Source organism: Hippoglossus hippoglossus, chromosome 6 (genome assembly GCF_009819705.1).
Source record: "Hippoglossus hippoglossus isolate fHipHip1 chromosome 6, fHipHip1.pri, whole genome shotgun sequence".
NCBI classification, from domain to species: domain Eukaryota; kingdom Metazoa; phylum Chordata; class Actinopteri; order Pleuronectiformes; family Pleuronectidae; genus Hippoglossus; species Hippoglossus hippoglossus.
Window position 1 is genome coordinate 20,018,444 of NC_047156.1, and position 27,267 is coordinate 20,045,710.

General features: G+C 40.3%; 1 protein-coding gene across 3 annotated transcripts in view; it reads left to right on the plus strand.

The window, feature by feature from the left end:
• Positions 1-26,958, plus strand: part of LOC117763659 (protein inscuteable homolog) — a 54,706-nt gene extending 27,748 nt beyond the window's left edge. For all 3 annotated transcript variants that reach the window (XM_034588986.1, XM_034588987.1, XM_034588988.1), the window contains exons 3-13: positions 4,381-4,747; positions 5,711-5,763; positions 5,850-5,973; positions 7,037-7,150; positions 14,048-14,173; positions 20,902-21,073; positions 21,867-22,045; positions 22,274-22,340; positions 24,008-24,163; positions 25,122-25,198; positions 26,239-26,958. In XM_034588986.1, the coding sequence (XP_034444877.1) occupies positions 4,381-4,747; positions 5,711-5,763; positions 5,850-5,973; positions 7,037-7,150; positions 14,048-14,173; positions 20,902-21,073; positions 21,867-22,045; positions 22,274-22,340; positions 24,008-24,163; positions 25,122-25,198; positions 26,239-26,367 (1,564 nt within the window). In that variant the 3' untranslated portion in view covers positions 26,368-26,958. The remainder of the gene's footprint in view (positions 1-4,380; positions 4,748-5,710; positions 5,764-5,849; positions 5,974-7,036; positions 7,151-14,047; positions 14,174-20,901; positions 21,074-21,866; positions 22,046-22,273; positions 22,341-24,007; positions 24,164-25,121; positions 25,199-26,238) is intronic.
• The last annotated feature ends 309 nt before the right edge of the window (positions 26,959-27,267 follow it).

Here is a 27,267-nt window from a genome sequence, read left to right on the forward strand (position 1 = left end):
CAGACACACACACACAGTGCTCTCCTCTCTAGCAGCAGCGTCTCAGTGACTCATCCCACAGAACAACTCTATGTGTTAGAAAAGAAGGAATCATCTAAGAGCCTGAGTTATCATTTCGCCTGATGTGTTACAGGAATCGTGAGCTCTCTGTGACACTCACTGAACACACACACCGGGTTCCTTACGTCGATCTGTGTGTGGGACTCGACCGTCTCTGATGCTGAGCAGCCAACTGCTGCATGGAGATGTTTCCATCTGAAAGATATATCATTTCTATACCGGCAAACCTTCACTGCTCAAGTTCAGGAATATTTTCCCCCCTAGGTTTATGTTTGTTATAGAACATGTTGGCCGCTACAGCAGCTTCATCTCAATTTAATTCATTATTTATCATCATTATTTAACATGTAATTACTTTTTTAGAACGCAAATCGCAGCATTTCTTTGAAAGACAAAAACCTAATATGCGTTACAACATCTAGTACTTCTAATACATGTATGCACTTTCTGTGTATAATGTCCTTTACACCCCTTACACAGCTGCAGGATACAAAACCGGTGACTGAGAATGTCACTAATCCCTTGCTTTAAAATAACCCCTAATAATATATTATAGTATGAATAAATTAAACATCTAAACTGATCCTGATTCACAAAACAACACAACAAGTCTAATATGTTTTTAGTACAGTACTAAGACTCACTTAACATCTAATTCAATATCATAGAGAGAACAGCACAGTTAGAAAAAACATTGGATCTTTCAAAAAACATCAACATTTTTGCAATAGCCTCTTTCCACAAATTCCCGAAATATGTATCCGGATTATAGATATACATATATATATTTTATTGAAAGAAAACAAGCGCATCTCCTGCGAAGCGGCTCGTGTTTCTGTGTCTGCCTCTGTTCCTCGGTTCAGTGTCAGCCACCAGCTGATGAGGACGAGCGGTGCTTCATCTCCACAGAATCCCTGTCTGGGATAATGGAGCCGCTGTCGCCTGACCCTTCTCTTGGCCCTGCATATAAATATTTGTCATTCCCAGTGAGCTGAAGTGCACCGCTTCCCCTCCTTTGGAAAACAAACCTATTATTATAATCTTTTTTTTTTTTCCACAGTGGTGAGGGGAGCATTGTGTGGCGTGTTTGGCGAGTAAATCAACATCGGTTCATCCTTGTGTAATCCTGTTATATAACTGGGGAAATTATGGTTTAAAATTGCCACATTGGGACTGATATGAGGAGAATGTGACGTGTTGTTGGACATTTTTATCCCTAAGATTGATTTGGTTGTTTGTTTATGAGTTTTCAGAGTCCCTTGAGGGCCGTTGGGACACATATCACAGATCTGTCATCAGAAACAAAGAGACGCTACAGGTTAATTGGGGGAAACATGGAAGAAAATTATGCCAATTATAAACAAAGGGCTCTTTCCATCTCCTCTTCAGCCGAGCCTTTGTCTGGCAATCAAGCCCTTTGTGGCTAATTTGATTCACTCAGTTTTAGTCAGTGTTACGTGAGTTATTAATCTTGAACAAGAGATATTTTCAGAAGTGGAGTGGGTTTTAAGAGCTTGTCTCTTTTGTGAAGTAAAAAAAGGAAAATTAAGCTGAGTTCAGTAGTATTTTTTTTTGCAAGGAACATATAGGAGAAATTAATTTCTTTAATCACTTAGAGTTAAACTAAAACTTGTATGCCATCCATTTTCAGAAGTCATGAAGATCACCATGGAGCCATTTAGCCCACTTAGCAGAACAGGCTCCACATTAATGATGAGCACACAGTGGAGCACAGTGCAGTTATTTATTCTAGTCTACATTCACAGCTAATTACGTCTTGATCCTCTTTCCGGATGGAGGGAGATTTATTTGCTGGAGAGTTTTGAACTTGCGAGCTACATCATGCTGTAACCAGCAGATCATGCTACTTTTCATTGTTAGGTCACCTCCTTCGCTGACAAATGATCGACTCACTGTGCAATTTATATGCAGTACATATGTGCATAGCGTGGGTCTGTGTAAGTATATGTATTTGTGCCATATATGCAATTTTCGGGAACAAATTGTCCTCTGTTTTGGGAGACAATGTGTTGCTAAAGTTTTTTTGAATTGCAAAACAAATTTTACATACATATAGATATTACATTAATATATTATAATATATTTCTTTCTATGTTTAAACATTTTTATTAAATAGTTTCTTTAATGTCAGTTTGTAAGTATTTATAAAATGTTTTTTCATCTTAATGAAAGTGGAGGCTTTGTGTTCATGCCTTCAGTTGTCAGATGGTTTAATCTGCCTCAGCTTTTAATGAGACCTTTTTCTAAACAAAACAAAATATTAATTTTCTTCAGCAAACAGCCTCCCCGCTCTTGTTTTGATATTTGATTGGATATCACTGAAGTTGTGGCTTTTTAATGACCTGTTTGGCCAGCTCTGACATACAGTTGAAACCCGATACCTGGCTTGAGGATATTGATGATGTTGGTTGCTGCTGCTCAATGAGAAACGATTGTTTTGAGTGTACACACAACCACAATGCTTCTCTTCAGACCGGAATAGCCAATATTCAATACGCATGCAATAACCCCACACGTCTCAGATGAGCTGCCATTTCCTATAAACTGCTGACAGTAACTAGTCACCAGGGAAATTTGATATTTCATTGGAAACCCTTTTTTTGCGTGTTGACTCAGAGCAGAGGTGGCTGTTGTAGCCATTGACCTGTCCACTTCAGGGAGTTTGGATTCACCGGGCGCAGGACTTTGAGCTGCCCCCTTAACCCCACCTCAAGCCGCTCAGAAGTGTGTGTGGTTTAGGGGTAGGGGGCTTAGGGTTGTTGGACAGTGTTAATTGGTGGATAATTGACCTCCAGTACACATCATTGATTTCAGTAATGCTCATTTCTCATTTGTGCGCTGTGGATCAACACTTTATAACGTGGCATTAATGGCTTTTTACCTTGGGCTCATATAATATAGGATCATCTGGTTGGACTGTAGATTATATTCTGTCCTTGCTCATTGGGTTTTGTGTGATGTGATAAAACCCGGTGGGCTCTGGATGAGGTTTTTGGTGGACAGGCAGGCAAACTAACCAGCAGGCAGGTAGTGACTTGAGGCAGGCAAAGACAGTGAGTGTGGGAGGGCAGACAGAGCACTGAGACAGAGATATAGAACTGGAGCCAATACAGAGTCGATACGACCGCGTGCCAGCTATAGGGACCTGCAGAGGGAAACCACACCCATGCGCAGACCTGCCAAACCATTCATACACACACTGACACATACCCAGAATGCCAAACCATTCAGTGATTCATAGATTTGAACACATTCCCTCAGGGGCAGCCAAGGTGCGGACAATGACACCCTAAAAATCCAGCAAGTAAGAAACTTGGGTAGTAGCACAAAAATATCCAGGAGATGAATTCATAAAATACAAAACCAAAAAAATCTGTTAAGTCAAATCTCTATAAAGCCTCTCTCAGTTAGCCAGCTACCTGAAAAGTCAACAGGTGCAGCATGTGTAGTGCACATTCAACATACTACCTATATTTTCTATCATGGAACAATTTCCTCATAATCAAGATCTTTACTTACAGACATATCTACTCCAAGCACTCAAACAAATAGAGATAGCTGCTTTGTTCAACTGGATACAAAATGGAGAATTGAAAAATAAGAAAAATACTCACCACCTAGAATATCCACAAGGGGGCAGTAATGCAGTAACAGAAATGATGACGTTAGCTCACACACTGGATGCAAACTGGCACTTGTCAAAACTGTGTTTTTAAAATTTTATGTTAAAACATTGTTGTTCAGGTAGGATATGAAATAACGAAGTCTTTATTAAGACTGGTGGCAAATTTACCAATTCAAGTTCTTGGTAAAAAAAAATTATACGGAGCCTTCAATTCAGTGTAGACTAAAGCAGGGTTCTCATTTTTAGTTGGCGACCTTTGATTCTGTCATATGAAATGACTGCTGGCTAAAAAAAAAAAGGCCAAACCTACACTCTGATATAAAATTAAGAAATAGGGACAAGAGAATGAGGAATTGTAATGAGAGGACAAGGGTGGCACAGCCAGTTAAATACTTTGTCATTGATCACCCAAACAAGCAGTTTAGATTTATGAATAACCACTTCCTTCATTTTGTTCTACTTAATCATGTCAATTCTTGTGGGAGAGGACAAAGACGATTAACGTTTTGTCCGAAAAAATCAGCTCGAGCTTTATTCTGCACAAATTCTGTGTCGTCTTTGTGAGTTGGTTGGTTGACAGAAATCCGTGCTAGTAAATCACATTATTTCCATGTGTCGGTTATTGCCCAAACCTTTCTTTGTTAATAAGCTCCTAATGTTGCTTTCTCCCACAGCACCCGGATTCAATCTCTCCAGGTCGACTCTGTGCAGCGATGGATGGAGGACCTCCGCCACATGACGGAGGTGGAGTGCATGTGCGTCCTCCAGGCCAAACCCATCGGGGTGGAGGAGGACTCCCAGCAAGGAGAGCTGATCGTGGGCGCTGGGCTCGGTGCAGGGGACCATGTTGCCAGGAACAACCTGCAGATACTCCTCCGCCGAGCGCTGGTGGTCAGCACTGAGCTCGGCAAGATGTTCCAGCGGCTGGAGAAAGGACGCTGGCAGAGGGTCCACAGCACGGCCGTACGAGCCAACTGCCATGTTCGCTCGCTGGTGCATGAGTACAGCGCCGCCAGGAGTACCCCACCTGAGATGCAGAAGGTAACTGGGAGGTTTTGAGGAGGTTGAACTGTACAATGTACCATCAGCTTTTAGAGTTAAGAAGGAAAGTTATGATATAGTGAAGACTTCCTGATACACCAATTAAATATGGTATACACATTTTAATGCTGCTACATTAAAAGCCTGATTTTAGGTTTAGATCCATTCATATCAGTCCACTAATAGAGGCCTTGGTAGACTTCTCCAGGACCCCAACATTCCACAAGTATGGTAGTTTCTCACATCATCAATTACTAAATAACAAAATGGACAAAAAAATGCAAATCTCATAGTGATCAGACCTTTGGGGATGAATAATTATTACTCCTCTAGGGCTTGTACCAACTTTTTGATCTCAAAGATGGCTGGAAAAATCTGACTTAGGAAGGGGATGATGTTAAGTCAATGACGAGAAAGAAAGAAATCAAAATGTATCCGTATAACACCTCTGTCCTCAACACTCGTGAGGAAAAACTATCCAAAAAACCCTCTCTCCTAAAATGGGAATATAACTCAGAAACTTCAGAGTTTCACAAGTGAGGGATTCCTCTCCCAGGATGGACAGAAGTTAAATAGATGTTGTGTGTAACAGAGCATATGAATATCATGAGGTTAGAAATGTCATCTTCCAGGGAGAAATTTACCTTCAGAAGAGATTAATTAAATTTTTTGTTAAGATGAAAACTTAATAATATAAATAACGTATCTGTCTAACCTTAAACCTCTGCTGTACTTTTATGTACACATGATAAATTGAATTATTTTTTTAATCTGCAGTTTTACATTAAGAAAATATGAATCAAATGAATCAGAGCCGAACTCACATTAAGCCACAGTACACTTTAACGTTGTCTACATAAGTGTGCTTAAACAGCCTCGTTATGTTCATTGTAATTCAACAGCGAGAAATGTTCTGCCATTCATTTTGGGTTGTTTCTTTTCTGTGTGTTTCTTTTGTTGCAGTATGAAACAACTTTACTGGAGAAGTGCATGGAGCTGACTAATATTACAGAGAGGTAAAACACTAATAAGAAAAAAAAACTTTAAAAGTGGATCGATGCACGGCATGTCTCTAAATGTTTAATCTCTGCCTCACCCACAGGTGCCTTCACACCGATGATGAATTCTTCCTTAAATCCATGAGAGAGGCCATTCATGAGATCCTCACTGATGTCAGTGACTCATTCAGCAACATGATCGACATGGCCTTAGCCAATGAGATCAGGGTAGGTAATCTGTACACGCCACATATGGCTCTAATAGACACAAGGTTTATATTCTTAGGATCAGTTAACGTACAGGAGTTTGTGCCACGTTATCACCTGCTGTTTGCAAAGGGAGGTTTGGCCCCTCCAGTGGACTGTTGAAGCGTCTGTGCTTGGTTTATTTTGGGGTTTCAGTCAGAATTAGATGTATGAGTGTGTTTCCCAGTTCAACCAACATGAAACGGTCGAGTAGAAACACAAACATGGGTTCAGCATTGTGTGGGCTGCGCTAATGGATGATTACATCATCGTTGTATGACTTGGAGATTTAAGGTAAAGGGGACGACTATTTTATTATTTCAGTCAGATGATGGATGATTGGATTTCATATCCTGGATGTTGTACAGTGGGTCAATAGCTATTTATATGCACTCACTATGTAATTATCATTATTTAAAGGTCTAATGTTTGAAGATTGCCTGACATATGAGTTAGCCAGCACATGCAGCTCACATAGCTGAGTGGAAAAACAACCACTGATGAGTCAGTGAGACGCTTGGTAAATAAACTCAACCTTTTCACCCTGACATCATGTGGAAAACAAATATCCAAATTATCTTACCTCATGGGATGAAATACAGAAAGATTTCTTTCTTACAGTGTGGAGAACTTTTTTATTTTTAACACCACAATGGTAGTTTATCTAATCATGGATAAACTACCTCTGTGGTGCCAGTGTTACAAATTATGAATTATTATTAATTGGGGTGGGACATAACCCAAGGAAGAACCCATTAAATGTTGGTGTGGATCCATATCAGGGGGCAGATCCGGGCTTTTTTTTATTTATTCATTTAAACATTGTGAGATAGGGTGATTTGTGTGATGTGTGTGCAATTCAGTGCAGATCCAAGTAATAATCAGAATCTAGTAAATTATAAGGGGACTGTTGGGCCTTGGCAGATGTGTTGCACTCTCCTGCCGTTCTAGTTTCTGGATTTCATGAATTTTCAAACGTTTGCCAATACAAATACACAATATAATAAATTTGTAGAAACACACAGAATATTGAATCTTCTTGCAGGTCCTGATCAAACAGATCGAATCGTCGGACAGCGTTCACATCATCGGCAGTGCCATTAGCAACCTGTTGTCCCTCACACAGGACGGACCTCAGCTCTGCAGCATCATTGCCAAGGTACTGTGAACACACTATTGGAATCTGTCCTGTCTTGTCCGTCGTTAATACTGTGTTTGCTTAGGGGTTTGATTTGAGTGGAAATTCATCTCACGACTGGGACCATTACATTGAAGTGTGTCTCTTCATTGAAATGTGAGCCTGTGATTAATGCTCCTTCACTGACGCCTGTGATCGTGCTGAAACCTGTGAGGTCTGAGATCCGTGGCGTCAGTGATACGTCAGCAGCAGCGTGCATTTTATTCTTAGCTTTATGCTTTTCTGTCAGACCTTCCACAGAGTCTTTGGCTGAGGTGACTTCATTTAACACTTGGTCTTGCTTCCATCTTTCTAGCTGCACCCCCGTTATGATCAGCTCCAGTTCACCATCATCAGAACAGCAGCTATCTCTTTATGCATGCCTCTAAAGAGCTAGAGTATTGTGAGATAAGACGGACCAGACAGCAAGTCTCAGTTATCCATTAGTTAGCTGCCCGCTTCCAGGATAATCTTGATAAGACTCTTCCTGATGCACGCACACACACACACACACACACACACACACACACACACACACACACACACACACACACACACACACACTCTCACACACACACACACACACACACACACACACACACACACACACACACACACACACCTCTTTGGTCCCAGATTGTTAGATCAATTCTGTCAGCTCCCATTAGGAGTAAGCATTGATCACAAATGCAGGTTGTTCAGGCGTCTTTGACGTTCAGTCCGCTCTGAATTGACCTCTCTCTTTAGCTCCGCCGGTCGAACTGTTAATGAATACCCAATACAATACACCGTCCACCTGCCATCTGAATTAAATAGCTTCCATGCACCAGGCTGTCTGTCACACTGTCCCGTGCACATCATCTACAGTGGTGCGCATCATCTGGCTCTCATCCAAGCTATTCACTCATTATCATTTTCCGCAGCTTGCACGCACTTGTTTTGAGTAACAGCAATTAGCCGTTTAAATGCTTGGGTGGGGGACCGGGTATGTCTGCCTCCTCTACCTCTTTAACTGTGCTGCTGTTGACAGACAGTGCTCAGTGAGTGAGGAGTGTGCGGGTGTGGAGAGCAGAAGGGAGGTATAGGTTTAATATGTGGTATTGAAGCAGACAAAATGAAAATGAGAGATGAATCATTGTTAAGATATCCAGACTGGGGTAGATTTGAAGTATTATTATGTTGATTTCATTCTGCTGCAAGGCACCAGATGGGTGGACTTTAACAACATTAAACAGCATCCTGGCTACCTGACAGTTTAAGGCAGAGGCAACTCCTTAGGATAAATGAGTCTGGTGTCATATTTATGTCTCAATTTGTAATTTACAGCCAGCTTACATGATGACGACAGAAGATCACTTTTGCTCACTTGGCTTGTTATTTGTTGGTCATACATTAGCTCGTATGACAGGCTTGTCATAGGTCATAAAGTGACTCTCTGGGTTTAGTGGAGAAGAAACTCAAAATCATCCTGTCAAAGGACTGTCAAACGTGAACCAAATTAAATGAAAAATCGGGGTGCTTAGAATTGAGGCAGTATATTTTTGGACACTTGTCGGCATCAGCAAAGACCTTTAAGAACAACATCGGCATCATTTTATTATTTCAACAAACTCATTAGACAACAGTTGTCTTGTTACACATTTGGCACATGTGAAAAACTCCAGAACACTGAGCACTGGCATTAATAAACTTTTTTTGTACGTACATCTTATGAATGTAAGTCGAATATTCAGTCTCTTTGTGCTCTGTTTTGGTCTCAACCAGCTCCTGGGGGAAACAACTGATAACTATGTTCACCAGCCTGTCTTTAACTCTGTCCATCTGGTCTTTGGAGTTAAGCAGGTGAAAACAACTGTCTGTTATGGGAATCATCACTGATGAAAGCTTTGAGACTGAACTGTGATAAAAAAAAGTGTAATAGGTCAAAAAACCAAGAAAATGAGCTGAAAATTATCGAAAACTTAAGTGAGTGACAGTCAGTTGCTTTATATAACAGATATTCAACATGTATTAATCTCACAGCTTTGCAAGCTTTACATTTTAATTATTTGTGGATTTGTGAAATCTTCCATCTCGAATCATAGTACTTCATAATTTCAAAACATTTAGTGTTTCATTCTAATGTTATCATATATCTCATATATGAGGTTTGAATAAAACACACAACTGACAGCTTGTCAGACTGAGTAATAACACAATTGTGAAGGATTTGTCACAACTGAATGAACTGCAGCCATCTGGTATACAAACAAATGATAGAAATTACCGTATATTCATAGAATCATTTTCACCTGATCTCTGGACTCTATAACAAAAACAGCAACAAACATCTGTGTCATGATGTACAAGTGAGTTTGAGTGTTTACCTACTGTCACGGTGGATACTGATCTAAATGTGTCCATGGCAGACTCCTCATGTGTGTGTCCTTGCTGTCTCTTTAGATTGCAGGGTGTGGGGCAGCGTGATGTGGCAGTAACTCAGGCCTACAGTTAATCTGTCATCAGAACTATACGTGGGTAGAGAGGGAAGAGGTATTTAGAAATAAAACAAAAGAAGAGGAATGAACCTAGTTTTTTGGGCAAGCATTATGGTTTCGCTTCAAATCCAGACTTAAACTGCCTGCATCCTCTTGCAGCTCCAGAAACTGCTGGCTTTGTGTGAGCAGAAACAGAGTTGAATTTCAGAAAATGATGAGATGGAAAGAAATTACACGCTGTGTAGGCCTTTACATGCAAGCCCACGGATAGAGAAGCATTTATAGATGAGTAGTCAAGTTTCAAATGATGATGTTAGTGCAGCAAGTAACAAAATGCATGAGTGTGAGAGGAAATGTGCTCTGTGGGCTTCGTTCAAGGGATGAGTATGAAGTCAGTGGAAACAATAGACTGCAAGTTGTTTGACGGAGAAGGGAAAGCCCAACGACAAGTCCAACCATCTGTGAAGAGGAAACACACGAGAAAGTCAGATTGTCTCGTTGTGTCAGGCTTTGATTTCCTTCAGGTCCATTTTTTTTTATTTAAGGAGGATTATAAAGATAGTCTTGATGTGTAAACGATCATTTATTGATGGTTTACTTCATGTTAACTTTCATTGATCAGGTTTATGTAGCGGTATCACACACGTCCCATATGTCTTATGCTGTTGTAGCTAAATGATCCAATCAGACAACTGAAGAAATTCGGTAGTTCAAACACCATGATGAGGTATTGCCCGTTCAGAAAGAGACCAAACAGGCCGACTGGGTACAACAATACATTTAGCTAAATGCTTACACCAACAAGATGCTCAAAATGACAATGTGAACATGTGAATGCAGGTAACACATTTGTCATGTTGTTTGTAGTGTTTGTTAGTTGTATTAGCATACTAACATTAGTATTACACAAACTGTAGCACAGTACAACTTAAGCTGATTGGAATACCTCCAGACATCTTTCGGACAGTTTCCAAAGGCCCTGTATGCGAGAACACAAGTGTCCGAGTCATTTGCTGTGGACATTCGCCAGAACTATTCCTGCCAGCCCCCCCAGCTTAATATCCAGTGGGCGTGTTGAAGATTTTTCCAACAGGTGATGCAAAACTGAAAAAAACAAAAATAAAAAGAATACAAATGCCTTAAATGTAGAAGATGCTAATGAAGATGTTAACTTGGAAAAACAACGAGATTTAACCAGATTGAAGAGCTTTTGATGATGACGACTGACGCCAGTGTTGATGTCCTGATTTCCACAGTGGAATTTAAACATTATGTTCTGCCTTCGGCTCGACCCCACCCCCTGCCAGAATATGCTGGACATGTTCCTGATGTGACCCCATCTGACTCTCTCCTGCTGCTTTCTTCGTGTATAAAACTCCAGAAAATGTCTCGCAAATTGGGTGTGGATGTGTGTGAAAATAGTTTATTTTTGCAGCTAGGTGTTTTGTCCTAAACCAAAGTATATTGGCATGAGATGAAAAGTCAACATCCCTAAAATGATTACAACTCATCCTACGGGAAACAAGAATGTGTCTACCACATTTCATGGCAATCCATCCAACAGCTGTCCACAGTGATTCACTCCAAACCACAAATGTGAACCTCATGGTGACGGTAGAGGAAAGGTCAGGGGAAAGTGTGAAGAAACCATGCTCTGTGCACTGTATGGACATCTGCACCAAAGTTCATGGTAGTCCATCCCAGAGTTGATCAAATGTTTTAGTTTAAAATTAAGTGTGGAAAATAATACATGAAATATTACATTGTCAAAAGCTTGAACGTGACTATGTAAAGGTTTTCCAATTTATTTAATTAGTATTTTGACCATGACGGAAGGATATAATGAAAGTGCAGAATCCTTAAATTAGACAAATGCAAAGGTGTCAAGTTTTACCTGGTGGTGTTACTGTCATATATATTTCTGGAAATCTCTAATTTCCAGGAGCAGTTAATGTATTAATGCATATTTTGAACAAAATGACAAAGTCTCAAAAATGTGTATCAGTTCATTCTGAGCTTCTCCACAGACTCACTTACTTTTGAAAGCTAAAGCAACATTTGCGTCACATGAAAACATCAGGATCAACAGCCTCTTCGTCACTCTCTCTCCGGAGGTTCACTGAAAAGTGTCTGTCGGTGTTGGCAGTTCTTCCTGGTGTGCCGGGCCAATATTGTGTAGGCAGGGAACAGGGAGGCGCGGTCAGGCTAGAGAGCACAATGATTAGCCACTCCAAGCCCCGGCAGCATGGCCTTCGCAGAGCATGAGACATACCAGCCCAGTATAATGGCCTTATTAGGATAATGGTGGTAGTTACCGGCTTCGTCTTCCTCCTGGTAATTCTGCACAGTGAATAGATTTCAATACCTGCAAGTGTTTTTTCGTCAGAGGGATGCTTTAGTGTAGACATGGAGCCAATACAAGAGCTATTTTTGTTTGTTTACACCGGCATAATCCAACAGAAAATAGAAAATGCTCAGCTATTACGGCTAGCGAATCATCTTTTTTCCTGCTCAATGTTTTCCATTCATGAAATGTGTATATTTTGGCCGTTTTTATCCGTCATGATAAATTGCTTGAGCCATTTGATAGGCTCTGGGGTTGGCAGGCTCGCTGCGTAAAGCCGGCCAAATCCATCGGTCATTTCGGGTCTCCTGGGCTCTTTAAAACCACCGTGCTGCTATTGGCTTAGATCTGTGGGACCTGATGAATGTCACGACACAGTCTAGCATGAAGCAATTTGATCCATCATTTTGTACAATCACGTGTGCTTCAAGACAAGAGCTGATTGTGATGTGGATCATTCGGTGGCATGAATCCTAATGTCAGGCCTCCGAAAGTTTCCGAGAAGTTGAAGTCTAAATGAAAGTTGTTTTCTTCATGTCCTGCTTTTAATTATGCTCCTGAGACATAGACAGAATTAACTGCAGTGAACACTGTCCACTACACCAACAGTTCCCAAACTAGGAGACACCTTGATGGGGGTCGCGTGAACTGATTTCCATAAATTCAAATACAATTTAAAAAAAGTATATTTTATGTTACTAAACCTAATAATAGGTCAACGTTAAGATAAAACCATGCAAATTGGTAGATATTTCATCAACCTGGTGATTATGACAGATTAGTCATAGCATCAGTTGCAGCAGGTAGATTTAGAGCATGATACAGTGCGACGTTTGCACAAAGGAGATTTATTTTTTGTGAACACTTTCTCTGAAGTCACTGGCAGAATAACTCTCGGGGTCGGGGCTGGAAAGTTTGGGAGCTCCTGCAGTAGACAAATAAACAAATCTAAAACCTGCTTATGGAACAGCAACTCAGGGGAAAACGTCAAGTATGAATGTGATACACACACATTGCCCGGACCAGGTGTCAGGGATATGTGACCTGTTTTGGGGCATGTAAACTGTGGGTGTTGCGAGCTGTGAGCCAGGTTGTATCAAGTTGAGGTAGCAACCACAAATTAAAGTCAAGCCAACAATGCTGGTGGATGGAAAGTAGAGCAGCAACAGGGAAATTTGGGACAGTATGACCTCAACCTCAGGCTAAATGCTGTTTAATGTTGTGTGATTGTTAAACAGCGGGACTGGATTAACACACACTTAACTCCAACCTGCCTGTCCTGAAGAAATACAGCACTGCACTGCAAATTATTATAGTCTTGATGCTGTCGTTTTTTATTAATTTAAAGACACACACACACACACACACACACACACACACACACACACACACACACACACACACACACACACACACACACACACACACACACACTTGAGAACGAGATGATGCCGTTCAAAGGTTTATCCTAATAAACAAACTTTGCCACCACCCCACATGTATCCTTACTAGGGCTTTGCATTGACTTCCATTCTTTGTGGACAGCCAAATCCTTGGCCTTAAGAAATGGAGTAAAGTGAAATAAATAAAAAAAACAAGAGGCAGTCCCTTCAAGTCTGTTATAGTTTCTCACTGTGTCCCTGCTGGAATAAAAAAAAAATTACCTCATAAAAAACACTAAATTAAACCTGTTGATACGGTTTGTGTATTTACTCATAAAGGGGAGGACAAATCCAGTAAGGTTAATCACATAAGGCTTGTGAGAACAATGAATACTTATGGGTGAGGTAAACCACATTCAATAATACTGAAAGCAAACATAATTCATCTGTATTGCATCATATCCATATTCACATTTAACCATGTATTGACAAAGAGTCCAAAAGAAAAAAAGAGATCTTGTCATTTTACAATTAAATAGAACTGATGGTCAACAAAGGATCTGGCTGGATTTACCTGTTCAAAGTCACCTTAACCTCAACATGTTGCATGGTGTCTATAGGCTAGTGCCTAATTTCCAAAGGATTAAACATAACGTTGGATTTTGTTCCTCCCCAGGAAGGAGCTGTGGTGGCCCTGTTTAAGATCTGCAGGCAGGACCGCTTTAAAGACCTCTATGCTCACGCTCTGAGAACTGTGGCCTCCATCTGCTGCGTGGAGGAGGGCATCAACCAACTCGACAAGGTAGGTTATAGCCAAGTTTTAAAGTCAACCTAAAACGTTAACGCACTGTGTTAATCACTGCTTATTACATAATTCTTTTATGGAATTAGGTTTTAACCAGGGACAATGCCAGCGGAGCACTGATAAATGAGCCACGCTTGGCCTTAAAGGCAAGTTGTCATCTGAAGTCCATGGCCAGATGTGAGAAATCAATTGAAATAGAAAGGGAATACAAGCAGTGGGAGTAAAGGGAGTACATTTCAAGAGCACTAATCCAAGTATTCTTGTCATAGAAAAAAAACGGCATTTGGATATGTATGAGAGGGGGGGGGGGGGATGGAGAGAAAGAGAGAGATGACATTAATCAAAAGTAAGTACAGTACTTCCAGTAAAATACCTTGGCTACCTCCAGTCCAGACTGATTATATTTACACTAATCAGCTGAAAGTTGTAGCTCAGACAGGCAGTTGTTCCTCTTCCCAGCAGCACAGTATACTCTGTCTCGCACATATTCAGGCCCGCTCCCACTCATGCTAGGATACGGGAAGCTAGGTTTGTTTTCCCAGTCGAATGTGTGCCAATGATGGAAGCAGCAGCAAGAGGAGGGGAAATAAAGTGTGTGACCATGTAACAGCTGGATGAAAGAATTAACTGGGAAAGAAAAATAACTTTATTTTTAAATCATATTTTACTTGTGATAGAATGTTCTCTAAAAATGTATTTAAAGTCTCTATTTAGGTTTTTAATTGACAGTATCCTATTAAGATTTGTTATACACGCGAACAGTGGAATGGGCTGTGCTCTTAACCTGTGTTAATGCTCCACAGTTACTTCAGAATTATTCAGAGTCCTCCTCGCACAGTTCTACAATATACTGTTATTTTTTTTATTGTTTGTGTGCTGGACGTTGTGTGCAGAGCTTTTCATAAACAGTCTGTGGTGCAGATTGAAGTCAGAACCGCTTGCGTTCATCCTACAAGCTTTATCTGCAGTGAGGATTTTATAGTCAATGTATAGTCAAAAAATGAAACAGAATTCTCCTTATTACTCTTCACGTATGTGGTTTATATATAAGATTATTTGATTGACTTATCTCCTGTTATTTATTCATACATTACATGTCGGCTATTTCAGAGGTCTGTTAAGCGAACGACGCAAACTTCAGACATAAGTTCCCAACTTTTCAGAATAAAAACTCTGTAATTCAACTTAAATGTTTTAAGTGATAAAATGAGCATTCAGCTTTTACTCTGAAGACAACTTGCTATAGAGGAAGTGTTGTTATGAATGTTGTTGCCATTACGGAGATCATCACTATCGACTCCCATGAATGTCTGTGACCCGCAGTTTGTCTCAGTTACTGCCTGTTGTTGTTGTTTATCAGAGGACAAGGAGAAGACATGATCAACTCAGTCCGCAGACTGAAGGTGCACTGCCCCGCCCCCACTGACTGCTACTGTTTATTACATTTTTGATCATATTTAAACATATCATGCGTCTAAATCGCATCAAACCCGGCACTGCACTGTCTCTGGCAATTCATGGCAAGTGTGAAACTGATTAGATGGACAGTTCATGAGATACATGTTCCATACGCAGACAGACTAACAGACAGAATAACAGACAGACTGACGTTTGTGGAATTAGCAGGTAGACAACCTGTGCAGCTGATGGTAGCATTTAACTAAAGTAAGTACACGTTTCTTAAACCCTCTCTGATTACTGCAGGAGGACGTATCCTCTGTGGTCATTTCATCTTTACTAACACACACACATGCTGCAGGTGATCTTACCAGTTACTTCTGGTTATAAAATGCAGTGTAGAATCTTCTTGCCAAACGTAAGCCTTTTTTTGTTTGTGTCTTCTCATAATGAATAATTGATCACTTAACTCCTTTATATTGTTAAGGAGACAAACATTGACTCACACTGGCTGTATGGGTTTATTACTTTACCTCTGTTTTTGAGAAACTTCCAACAACAGTAGCTGAGTTTTCCAGCTGTCTGTTTATTTGAATGGATGACTTCACCAAATCCAGTCACCTCAGGGTTGGTGAACCACCATTAAACTCTCACTGTATAATTTCAGGATGGGAGGCAGTGAAGAAAAAAACACTTCTCAGTATGTAAGGTCAAACGTGTTGTTCTATCCCTGCTGACAGAATTCTACAGTACACACAGATGAGTCATGGTTTACAGTGAGGCTCTGGTATGCAGAGATGACATTATTATACCGGACCTCCTGACCGCTGAGCTGACCCTTTAGACCTGCATGACTCCTCGCTGTGTCTGTGTACGTGGAGGGAGGAGAAAAAAAAGGGGTGAGGCAGCGAGAGCGAGAGAACTAATGATACAGCCTTCTTTGTTTGTCCTTGTCTGTTCCCTTTTGAGAATTCAACCAAAATAAACAACAGACGCACCTGTGTCAAGCAAGCGTTTACAGAGAGACAAATATAACCTGATTCCGGCGAATAATGATGCCACAGCGGTGTCTGTGTTCGCATATAGAGCAGCTGGGACGGCATGAATCATCCAAGTGTGAAAAGTTTTTAAACAGGAACCAAAGTCCGCCCCAGATTAGCAGCCCTGTCCCCCGGGGGAGAGGCTGTCAGGCAAGTCTGCGCTACCAAGCGCTCACCGGCGGCCGCTCAGGCTTGAGAAACACAACTGTCACTGTTGAAGGGGCCGGTGTGCACCAGCACTGCTCATTGGTAAAGATACAGCACACTACTTAGTTTTAATTCCCTGCAGGAACATTATGCAATCTGAACATGGTGAATTAGGAAAGTATTGATTATAAGCAACATGCACAAAGAAAAATAACCCCCTAGATGATGTAGAGGATTGATGTTGTATCAGAGTGCAACACACACCGTCTTTGAGTTGTGTTGTTTAGTGTTGAATCATTTGTATTCACAAATCACAATTTGACTGATAGGGCCTGACAATGTGGAACATTTTCTGTCTTTAACCCTTGACAAGAGAAAAACAACCCCAAAATAATAATTTAAACCTCAGAGAGTGCTTCATGTGAGGGACGGACAGAAGAGCAACAGATGCTGAGTGTAACAGAGCAAATCAACAAAATAACAATATTAACAAAATTCATGACAAAAGACTGTGTATAAATGGAAAATGCATGAATTCATAAATGTATGGTTGAATAATGTTTAAAGTACTAAAAGGTCTGACAGAGATAAAGGGAGCAGCAAATACACAATTGTAATGACAGTGTTAATAACCGTAATAGTATTATATGTGAGCGAGGTATTTTGTATATCTGAGGAGTCTACTTGTAATCATAGTCCACGATCAGATAACATCCAGGATGTGGATCTGCAACGATAAAGCACAAGGACTCTGGAGAAGAAGTCGAAAAATAAAAGCCTTTCTGAAAAATGTTTAGGCTTAATGCTTAAATCTGCGATGATGGCCTGTATAATTATAGCTGGACCTCTCATTCAGGATACAACAACAAAAAAACTACTTTGTTATTTGACCACAATTGCCAACTCTCTGCCAAGTGTTCATCCATCCATCCATCATACCGCTTATCCATCTGAGGGCCCTCAGGGGGGTTGGGGTGAATCTCAGCTGACGTAGAGGAAAAGTTACAGATTTTCCTTTTGTGTGTCTATGTTTAAGATCCTGCACTTTGGTTCTTGACTCTCAAAAGTGCAGAAAAGTTATTTCTGACAAAAAGTGAATGAGATACATCCGTTGTGCTGTGAATGAGGAGGTATAGGGAACATTCTATTTTTGGGAAAGAGGGAAAGAGGGGAGGGAGTGAAGAGTGGATTGTTCCACGTCAGTGGGTTGTGCTGGCATAGTACCAATGACGTCCACACAGACTAAAACAGGGAATGACCCTGTGAAGCTTGGTGCCCATCAGCAGGTATAGGACCTTAAATGTTGAGTTTCAGATGCTCCCGTCAGGGGGAAGCTTTATTCTACTTAAAGGAAGCACCAACAGATACAGATTATCCTTTGTTCCTTCCGGAGCTACTTCAGAATTATTCCTTGTCTTTATTTAATTTTCCTAAACAGTCTATGGCACAGAGAGAAGTTACAAAACATTGCATTTATCCTACCTGGTTTATCTGCAAGGATGATTTTACCCTCAACAACTTTCATAAAATGTTACTGAATTTGATTTATTACTGTTCACGTGTGTGGCTCATATAGAAGTTTGAGTTATTTCCCATTCATGTCGGCTATATCAGAGGTCTGCCCAGCAAGAGACACAATCTTCAAACCCCTGTTTACAACTTTTCAAAATAAAAGCTCTCTAATTCGTAAATAATTAGTTTTATTGCACTACAGCAATAAAACATACATTGTGCTTTCACTTTGTAGACAAATTGCTAATACAGTTGTGGAATTAGTAGGTAGATACCTATCATTATTTCCTATACTATATGATGACTGTTGACTGAAAAACAAATTACCTCTCCGGGACATTTAAGTTTTACACTCTACTCTAAGACTGTTAGGTGTGGCAGCTGAGAGCTGACCGGTGTTTGTCTCTAAACTTTTATGTTTCAGCTGAGTTGGCTGCTGGTGACAGAGCACCAGAGGTTTTAATGTTCTCATTACTAAATGATATCAATAATGACAATGAGAGGAGAAGTCAGTGTTATAAAAAGGAATGTCATGCAGCAGGTGATGCATTTCATTCCCTGGAGATCACCACCCTGCAGTTTATGATAGTTTATGAATTTTAATTGTTGGAGCATTTCCAAAGTATGTGCTGATTTTCACACTAATGCATGAATGCAAGACTTGCTCATGGTGCAGGGTCACAAACAGCAGCAGTGAGAAAGATTGTATGAACTGTGCAACACTGTCCCCAAGTGGATAAATATCTGTTCTACAGCTCCATCATTTTCTGAAGCATTGACACTCGAACATCAAATCATTTAGATGATCACAATGATTAAACACAAATACAGTGGCTTGTTGCTGGTTAGAAGACCCACTATTAATGGTTAATGGTATATATATATATACTAAAGTCTTATAGTGTCAACGATCACTCAAAGTACTTTACAGTACAGTTTTGCCCTTCACCCATTCACACACACATTCATACAGTGCAAGTATGAGCAGAACTTTCTCTATAACACACCAATCACACAATGGCAGCACAACCATCAGGGAACACTTCGCTAAGGACACACAGAAGAGACTGGGATCGAACCGTCGCTTAGTGGATGACCCACTCTTCCATCCGAGCCAAATATGCCCACATTCACACAGTTCCAAAGAATACATGTCCATGTTGGCAAAAAACATAAAGGCAAACAAAACACTGGCTCTGGTCTAGTGGGTATTAATCTGCAATCATGGTCTTGGTGATTCATTGACACTGCACTCAAATACTAAAGTAAAGTGATATATTAATAAAGTTCCACCACCCTGGCAACTTGTGGCTTTCATTTAATTTCTCACAATATAGAAATTTCCAACTAGTACAGACATCAGACTTAAATGGAGGCTCAGCAGTTCAGACAGGCACTGATGTCATGTATAGTCACATATTCCATACACCCTCCACTCATGTCCAACTCCATGATCTGTCTCTCATTATAGTTTTTTTTAGCATATTTAGTCTGTTTACAACAGTGCTAACAGAGAGCTTTCTCCGGTTTGGCCTTTTTTTGTGAGTTCAGTCAGACAACTCACATTCAAACATTTTTTACAACAGTAGGACAGGTTCATGTTTGGTGTCTAGGCTCCGACTTAATCACTCCCCCCCGATATGATTAAATAGATATCATGGGAGGGATGAGCAAATACTTGTAACCCCCCCCCCCCCAGTCGGAGCCTACAGGTGGACGCTGAGGTGGTGGAGGGGCTGAAGCAACTGGCAGCAATACTGACGCAGCAGTGGGGGCAAGCAAAGGGAGTGATGGGAAATGTTCTCTGCTTAAATAGCCCGCCTTATAAGGTGGGTGTGTATTAAAGATGATTGTGGACAGTGAGGTATGTCACCTGATGTATGTCACATGATTGGAGCAGTGCAGCTCGAGTTGGCTGCCTGAACTAGCTCGCAGGCGTCGCTCCATTTGTTTAACATGTGTTCTTAAAGGGGTGGATCCAGGAGCAGGGCCAGGGGGTACTTGCCCCATCTGAAATCTGATTGACCCCTGAAGTGCCCCTTTCCTTATTTTCTAAGATTCTTTGAAGTTCACAATGTGCTTGATCAAGGAACAAATTTCTAAATATATTCAATGTTGTGTGGCTTTCTCAAAGCTATAGAGTTAACAGTAAACAGGGAATGACTTAAATGTGCACCCTACTGAATCAGGAACTGTATATGGATGTTGGTCATATAATTGGCCCCTCTGTGTAAATTGTGGCCACTTTATGGCCCCTTATTTAGAAAAATCCTATATCCACCACTGTGTTCGTGCTCAGTAAAATGTTTTGCAGCAGGTTGTCTGAGGTGGTGGTATTAGTGGGTGTAAGGAGGGTAATTAATCGTTTTGTGCTTTTTGCTTTTTAGTAAATGTGTAGAGAAGAAGTGCAGCTCTTAACTTTACTTTCCACATAGATCACACACACCAGAGAAGTCTGATGCCACGTATTGTTCAACATATCTCAAAAGAATAATCGGACAGAAACAGTTACAGCTAACATGTAATTAAGTCAAGATGGGCTGATAAGTTGATAAGTTGACTGTTCAAACATAACAGATCATGGTAAATTATGATGTGGTGCCTAATGTGTATTTATCTAATTTGCAGGTGGATGGGATCCTGTGCCTGGCGGACATCTTGACCGATGACAGCAGCGTGGAAGCAGCCCGGGCCGAGGCGGCGGCGGTCGTGGCTCAGATCACCTCGCCTCACCACACGTCCACGCAGCACCTCGCCAGCTTCCTGGAGAGCATGCACGACATCGTCACCTCGCTCATCAGTGAGTGGACATGGCACTGATGATGTCACAGCTGACCATTGACTTTGACAAAAAAGAACCATCATTGAGATTTAATTGTAGAGGAAATAAAATGATAGGGTTGTTAAATTATTTATTTATATTTTTTAACGCAGCCTTATCATTAGTAGGGATTTAGTGTGGGAATATTTAATTTGAGTGCATAATAACAGAGGTTCACAGCGCTATTTCATATGTAACCCAGATGTCAGTTTATTAGGTACACTTATCTAAAACGAATGCAGTCGAATACGAGCCTCTAGTTTGTGGTGCTGTTAAATTGTATTATATTGAGAAGCGTTTCAAATATTATGTCCATGCGACTCTGGCTCCAAATGCACCAGGCAGATGCGTTCAGCAGGATATTGTGGCTTCATTTCTGGAAAGTGGGAGGAAGCAGAGACATGTCATCCATCTTTATATACAGTGAATGATCCAACTCAGTCCTATCAATGAGAGCAGAGTAAACCGAATAGAATCTCAGGGGGTGGTGATCTTCAAATTAAAAACTCAATACATTAACACAGGATTTACTACAAGAATGACCTTTTACCTTGCTAGACCTAAAAAACAGGGTATTTGCCTTGAATCTGATATTCTGTAATAACACAAGTACAATTAACTGTTTTCTTTCAATGAGTGAGTAGCCTCAAACTGATGTAAAGACTATTGTACTCAGGCAGTACACCTCAAGGCTGAGGCTGATGTGTCAAGTTTTCCCTGGCATTACATTTGTTACTGTTTTTGATTGAACAGTGAGTGTTTATTCCCTCAGAGTTGTGTGAGAGCGCCTCCTGTGGTGAGGTGTTCCTCCTTGCGTCCGCAGCCTTGGCCAACATCACCTTCTTTGACAGCATGGCCTGTGAGATTCTCCTGCAGCTCAACGCCGTCCACATCCTGCTGCAGGCCTGCAATGACAGACAGAGGGTCGACACACCCTACTCCAAAGACCAGGTGCAAATGTGCATTCAGCTTTTATTTCTTTATTGCTCATAGGGACAGTGAGTGTGGATGAACTCAAGTTAGTGGTTTACATGAGCAAGTCCGCCGTATGTCACAATTTTATTTAAATTAAAATATACAAGTAAACTGTTGTGAGACAAAACATCATGAATTTTCAATGGCGTCTGTATGTGTATATGTCATCATGTTGTTTTGTATTCACTGTTGTTTCAATCTAAGGTGGTGACCATCTTGGCAAACCTCTCAGTCTTAGAGCAGTGTGCAGCTGAAGTCCTGCAGGAGCAAGGTAAACAGTTTTGCAACAAAAATTTTAAGGGGAATGTAACATAATAGTTCGTTATATTAGGCAAAATTGTTTAAATACATGATAAACAACTGAACTACTCATTAACAGCCATCAGGTGAGGACGAGTGAAAAAAGTTTGTGTAATTCTTCTTTAATCCTCAAGATGGAAGCACCAAGCAACATCTGTGAAGCAGTGTTAAAATAATACATCAACCAATGAGCAGGTTCATAATCAGTATGTATTTTCTTTCTTCAAGTTAAAGGTTTATATTTTCTGCTATGTATATTTTCTGCTATGTATATTTTCTGCTATGTATTTCATATACATAGATGGATAGATCATTGAGTTATAGCCTGATGGTGCCTGTATCATTACTATTCTTCCATCTTGTCAGGCAGTTAGTATTTCCAAATACAGTATATGTAATGAACAGACAAGATTACTATTAACATTATTGTACTGTAATTTATTTTAATATTCTGCACAATTTATTTAAATATCAGTTTGTTATTATCTTTGTACCAGCAATTGAAAATACAATTTTCTTGAACCAAATTTATGTGAGCTAGAATGACACTACTTCCACCAAGGCCCAACAGTCCTCTTATGAAACCACATTTAAATGCACTAGATCCAGTTTTTTATTTAGATCTACACCAAATTTCACACTCTCATAAATATCAGTCCTGCAAACATGCCTTTCTTTCATCAAAAATAATCCATGAATTATTGTCTAAAACTTCGACAAAAGTTCTTCCCTGACCGATACCACATCCTTTCACCAAGTTTGATGGTAATCCGTCTGGTAGTTTTTGTGTAATGCTGGTAACTGACAAAAAAGCACTGATAAATCCATAACCTCCCCGGCAGAGGTAACCACTTGAAGGCCTGGCTGGTTTGCTGTAATCTGGATGATACACTTCTTGTTTTGTAGCAGCACTTTTAGTTCAGATATTTTTCTAAAAATGACGTATGTAATGTTTGTCTCCTTTTTAATTCACCTGGGAACTTTGTTTTTTCTGAGTCTCGTGTAACTTAATGTCTTAAAGGTTCAGTGTGTAGAATTTAGTGACCTCTAGTGGTGAAGTTGCATGTTGCAGCTGAATTCCCCTCACCTCACCCTCCCCTTCCGAACATGAAAGAGAACCTGTGGTAGTCTTCAGTCGTCATACAAACTCAAAAGGTGTTTAGTTTGTCCAGTCTGGGCTACTTTAAAAAACAAGGCGGCCTCAGTCGAGAGGACCCGCTCCCGATAAATAAATAAATATAAACGGCTCCTTCAAGGCTAAAGAAAACAATTTTTTTTACAATTTAGTTGATCACACACTGGTAAAAACATCATTAGGATTCAATTTCTGCCAATAAATCCAGTTTCACCTAAATCTTACACACTGGATCTTTGATGGCGAATTTCAAGCTGATCTGTTTCTTGTGTTTGGTTCCTATGGTTCCGACTGTGTTACATTGTTATGTCTTATTTGTATCTAACTTATTTCTTATCTGTTTGCTGCCTTCATTTGCAACGCTAATCTAAAATGTGTTCCTATGGTATTGTGTTCCAATCTGTGCTGTTTCTTGTACCTCTGTTCCTCTCCGGCCTTCCTGATATCCTTGCCTCTTTGGTTTCTTGCTTGGCTAATCTGTATTTTGCATTATTGTGTTTTAGGAACAGAGCGATTGCTGCTGCTGCTGGGAGAGAAACCATCCTCCTCCAGTCCATCAGAGGGCGCCGCCTGCGAGCGTGTCCAGCAGAAAGCTGCCGTCACTCTGGCCCGTCTTAGCAGAGACCCTGATGTGGCCCAAACAGCCATCCAGCTGAAAGGTACTGCAGATTTTTAGTTTTATATACACAGGTACGCTAAGTACTAAATAAAGAGCAACACAGAAAACAAATGTTAATTGGGAAGGATTAGCACAACATATGTCAAATTCAATTCTAACAAATATTTTCATCTGTCTTTGTCACTGTTTATTTAATTTTGGTTTGTATGTATTATATGACTTTAATTGTATCTATTAAATTATGGTCTGGGGTCCATAAAGACTTAAGCTTACAAATATGAGAGACAAAACAAGGAACATTTATCATAAAATAGTTTATTTTAATTGAGGAGGAAATTATTCATTTGGAATGCTCGGAAATCTGACCAAGGAGAAGGCAAAAGGATCAATGAGCATAATTACGATAAAGGTGGATATTGAATGGAGCCTGGAAAAGTGCTCCGTTTGTAAGAAGTGAGGCTAAATATACAAAATTACCAAGTAGACAGAATTCTCTGATTCTAATGGTAAAGCTTCCCTTGAAGATTTACAATTTACTATACATAATATTAATATTATGAATAGTATTAATATTTATTTACCTAACTTTCAGAATAATTTCACAGGGCCAGAGAGGTCTGTATCTGATCACCGACATACTGTGCATACTGTGCATACTGTATGTACTATGTCCATTCCCCTGCATACCTTATCGTCTCCTGGGAAGCAGCTCTGTATAAATACTTGATGAAACCTCATAATTTGATCCGCAGAGATTCACATACTTTACAATCCATAACGAGTCATACATGAAAAGAGTGACTCTTGTTCAAGAAAATAACGTAAAAGCAAATAATATCGCAGAACTTGAATGCACCTGAAAACTTACACAATTACACACAGTACTTTTACAGTAAATACCTCCTGTAAACAAGTAGAACTGCTTTGCACATCCATTTGACATCAATATCTGAGAAGGTGACAAGATTTTAACTGAACATCTTTCCCTCTTGTCTTAGCGGTTCCTCTTCTCATTGAGCTGTGTCGTTCCCCTACTGAGAGAAATAACAGCGACTCAGTGCTGGTCGCCTGCCTGGTGGGTGTACAGTGTGTGTGTCCATATGCTTGTGTGTGCGCAGACCCTCAGATATGTATAAATAACTCCATGTCCAGAATACAAATGTGTAATTTAAACCTTCAAACTGTCTATTTCAGTTGTACCCCTGAAACAACATGTTCAACTGTGCTGCGCTGCTACGACTTCAATAGAACAAACTGGGGGCATTATACCACAGGCCTGCATGTGTAACATCAGTGTAGCAATTGACTGTCCAATTTAATTACCTCCACAGGGTAACATTAGAAAAGTGAAAAGATATATATCACAACCTCAGTATCTTTAAGCTACTTTGAGAAAGCTGACTGATTCACATCATCTCAAATGTCGTATGTTTAAATATGTACATATCATGAATAATATCCCTGCTCGTACGTATAATTCCCTCAATCTGATCATGATTATTAAAACCAGTTCTTAAGCCCGTTGAGGGGATGCGGAGCGCATAATGGTCGGGAGCTTAATTGGGCTGCCTCGCTGCGCTGAGCAATGTCCTCGTCTTCACTGTAACCACACTTGTCAGTCTATTCAAATTAATGTGATTCTATTTTATCCTTCTAGCCAAGGGTTAAGGAGTACACTTGTAGGTGTTGAATTTGTATCTTCAAAGGACACGGAGCTGTCACAGATCGTTTGTAATCTTAAATGTAAATGTTGGAGGTTCTCCTGACTGAATGCGCTCGAGACGTCACACACGCGCTACTCATCTGCTTTTGAAAAAAATCACGCTGCATTACAGAGCTTCTGGTCAAGTAGGACTGAACTCATTTCTACAGTTTCATCAGGTAGAACAGTATTACTAGTTGGTTCTTTGCTGCTAAAATAAAGGATCATTTTAACCTATAAAACCTGTACAGTTACAGTTCTATCTCCTGGGTTGTAAAAATGTGTGATTGCATATGTTTCTAAATGAGTTAATATTTGCACACAGCAGTCCTGTGAATCGCATTCTGTGTATGTCTGTGTGTTTTTTTTGTCGTTATGCACTAGCACTGACATGTGTGTGTGTGTGTCTCCAGGCTGCCCTGAGGAGACTGGCAGCAGGGTGTCCAGACAGCATCGAGGCAGCGGACCACCAGCAGCTCATCAAACCGCGGCTGGTCGACTCCTTCCTGCTGTGTTCTAACATGGAGGAGAGCTTTGTATGACAGCCTGCACACTCAACACAGAGAGCGGAGTGCTGAGCTCGTGTACCAGATCATGTACATATAATGTTTCATGACACAGAGACGACTAAAGAGCAGGTTCACTCCAAAACATTCTGAGTGAGAATTTGTTTTTCCCCCAAATTTCCTCCTGGACCCTTTGGATTTGGGTAAACGGAGCGAAGCTGCAGCATGTCAGCTTGAATGGATGCAGATATGTAAAATGTACAGACACGTTCAGCCGAGTGCAACTCAGTGGCTACATTAAATCCAAGGAATGTGTGCAAGTTCAGTAGTTATTTTTTTGATAGTGGTTATTCAGTCATTATTGTGTATGAGTGGGTGCTACTCTTTGCAAAAGGAACGTACAACCTGTTGTGAATGAAACACTTTATCTGTTACCACTGTGGAATGTTTTTGTTCTTGTCTGAAGATGTTGTATCCAAAGCATCTCAACTATCTGAGAACAGGGGACGATGTCGACTTAGCGAAGTGGATAATACAGTAAAATGCCTCCGTTCATCGTCTGAAGCATTAACCATTGATGGTGTTGGTCTGAATTATTTCCTCTTAACTCTTCATAAGCAGGTTTGTAAAGAATATGTTTTCAATCAGCCGCCACTTTATTCAGTCAACTCTTTAAAACTAAATTATTACAGTTAGAACTATTATGTGTTTTCAGTATGTATGTTATCTGTGTATATTAATTGACAAGGCACTATTAGTATTTAATTTTTTAACTGAAGCATGGTCTATTTGTCCTGGTGTGGAACATATTGTCTCATAAAGAGCTTTGAATGGAATGTTGAACTTCATTTTCCATAATCTCAATCATGACATATTTGCTACTCGAAAATGAATCTTTTTTTAAAAAGTCTTTGGTTTGAATATAAAGTTGCATTT